The sequence below is a fragment of the Cicer arietinum genome, chromosome 1 (genome assembly GCF_000331145.2).
Source record: "Cicer arietinum cultivar CDC Frontier isolate Library 1 chromosome 1, Cicar.CDCFrontier_v2.0, whole genome shotgun sequence".
In the NCBI taxonomy this organism is placed as follows: Eukaryota; Viridiplantae; Streptophyta; class Magnoliopsida; order Fabales; family Fabaceae; genus Cicer; species Cicer arietinum.
The window spans coordinates 34427463-34429097 of NC_021160.2; the positions used below are offsets into that span (position 1 = coordinate 34427463).

General features: G+C 33.9%; 1 protein-coding gene across 1 annotated transcript in view; it reads left to right on the plus strand.

Moving 5' to 3' along the window:
- Positions 1-678: 678 nt before the first annotated feature.
- Positions 679-1635, plus strand: part of LOC101496031 (serine protease SPPA, chloroplastic-like) — a 10184-nt gene continuing 9227 nt past the window's right edge. The window contains exon 1 of the mRNA XM_004488338.3: positions 679-1274. Within this exon, the coding sequence (XP_004488395.1) occupies positions 864-1274 (411 nt within the window). The 5' untranslated portion in view covers positions 679-863. The remainder of the gene's footprint in view (positions 1275-1635) is intronic.

A 1635-nucleotide genomic window follows, 5' to 3' on the forward strand; every position in this document is an offset into this window, starting at 1 on the left:
ACATATGTAAAATATTATCTAAACTAAATACGAACGTATTTCTCCTACTCATTCTAAAAGTTTACAAGTTTACATGTACTTTAACCAAGTTTACACACATCTACGTGGTATGAGCTCACATATAGACTTGTCTCACTCAACACAAAATTTTACATGTACTTGAAAGTCAGTTTACGTAAATTTACATAACTAAGTTTAAGTACACATTTCTCTTATTCAATGCAAAAATTTACATGTATTTGAACGCAATTTACATATATGTATATGAATTAAGTTTACGTTTATTTACCCACAAAATAAATAAAAATACATAATTTAAGTTTATCTACGATGTATAATTTATCAAGTACCTAAAGTCAAATAACGTCAAATTTCCAAATTTAGGAGAAAAATCAAACTCAACATATGAATAAATATACCTATTTAGGAACTTTAAATATAATAAAAAGATGAAAGTTATAAAAATACTGAACGAAGTGACGAGTGAAAAACAGACAAAATAAAATTTAAAAAAGAATAAAATAGTTAAAAATATTTAAAAATAGTATAATTTTATGAAAATTTGATGGGACAATGTAAATTGAAAAGAAAACGTAGGTGAATTAGTAGAGGAAACATTGGGGGAGAGATAGAGGGGGGGGGGGGGGGGGGGGGGGGGGGGGCAAAGCTACTAATGGCCGGTTGACATAAACGAAGACGTGGAAAAAAGTAGACCTTGTCGTCAGCTCATCACTCATCTCATTTCACTTCACTTCTCTTTCGTTTCCTTCTTCTTCCTACTTTTCTGTTCCTTCATTTCATTTCATTTCATTCGTATACTGGTTCTCACCAACTACAATTGAATTTGTCACACACACCCAAAAATGTTGACGCTGCTTCTACCCACTCCTCCTCGCCTCACCTCAATTCACCGCCGCAACACGTTATCATCGCCATCTTCTACTTCCGCACTTCAATTTCATCGTCGATTCTCTTCTTCTTCTTCTTCTTCTTCTTCTTCATTTCTCTCTCTTCCCCACACTACTTCAAGAAGATGCAATTCTCTTCGCGCTTTCGATTCTTCCTCCGACTCCAAAATTAAAGAAGAAGATAAAGAAGGTGCTATTGACGGTCAAAATGTTAGAATCGCTGATGAGGATTATCCGAGTGGTGAGTTCGAATTCGAACCTATTACTGGGTGGAGGAACTTCCTTGTTAAGGTTAAGATGTTGATTGCGTTCCCTTGGGAACGTGTTCGTAAAGGAAGTGTCCTCACAATGAAGCTTCGTGGCCAGGTTTCCTTCTATCTTTGCCCTTATCACTTTTCTTCCTTATGATTTAGGGTATATTTGGGTTTGAAATGATTTATTTGAGCTTAGCTAGACTCTTGATACGGCCTGGAGAGCTTTTATAGAAAACTTATGAGACGTCGAAAAGCCGTTTTCAGCTTATATCTACCAGCTTTCCTGGATAACCGTCGAAAACAACTTATAGTTTTAAGCAAAATAGCTTGACTTTATTTTATTTTTTGTCATAGAAATAGTTTATACATAAGCACTTATATGACAAATGTTTATTCTATTAGCACGTAATTAAAATGTTTATCTAAACTGAACCTAAATGTTTAATCATATGAATTAAAATTATTTCTAGAAT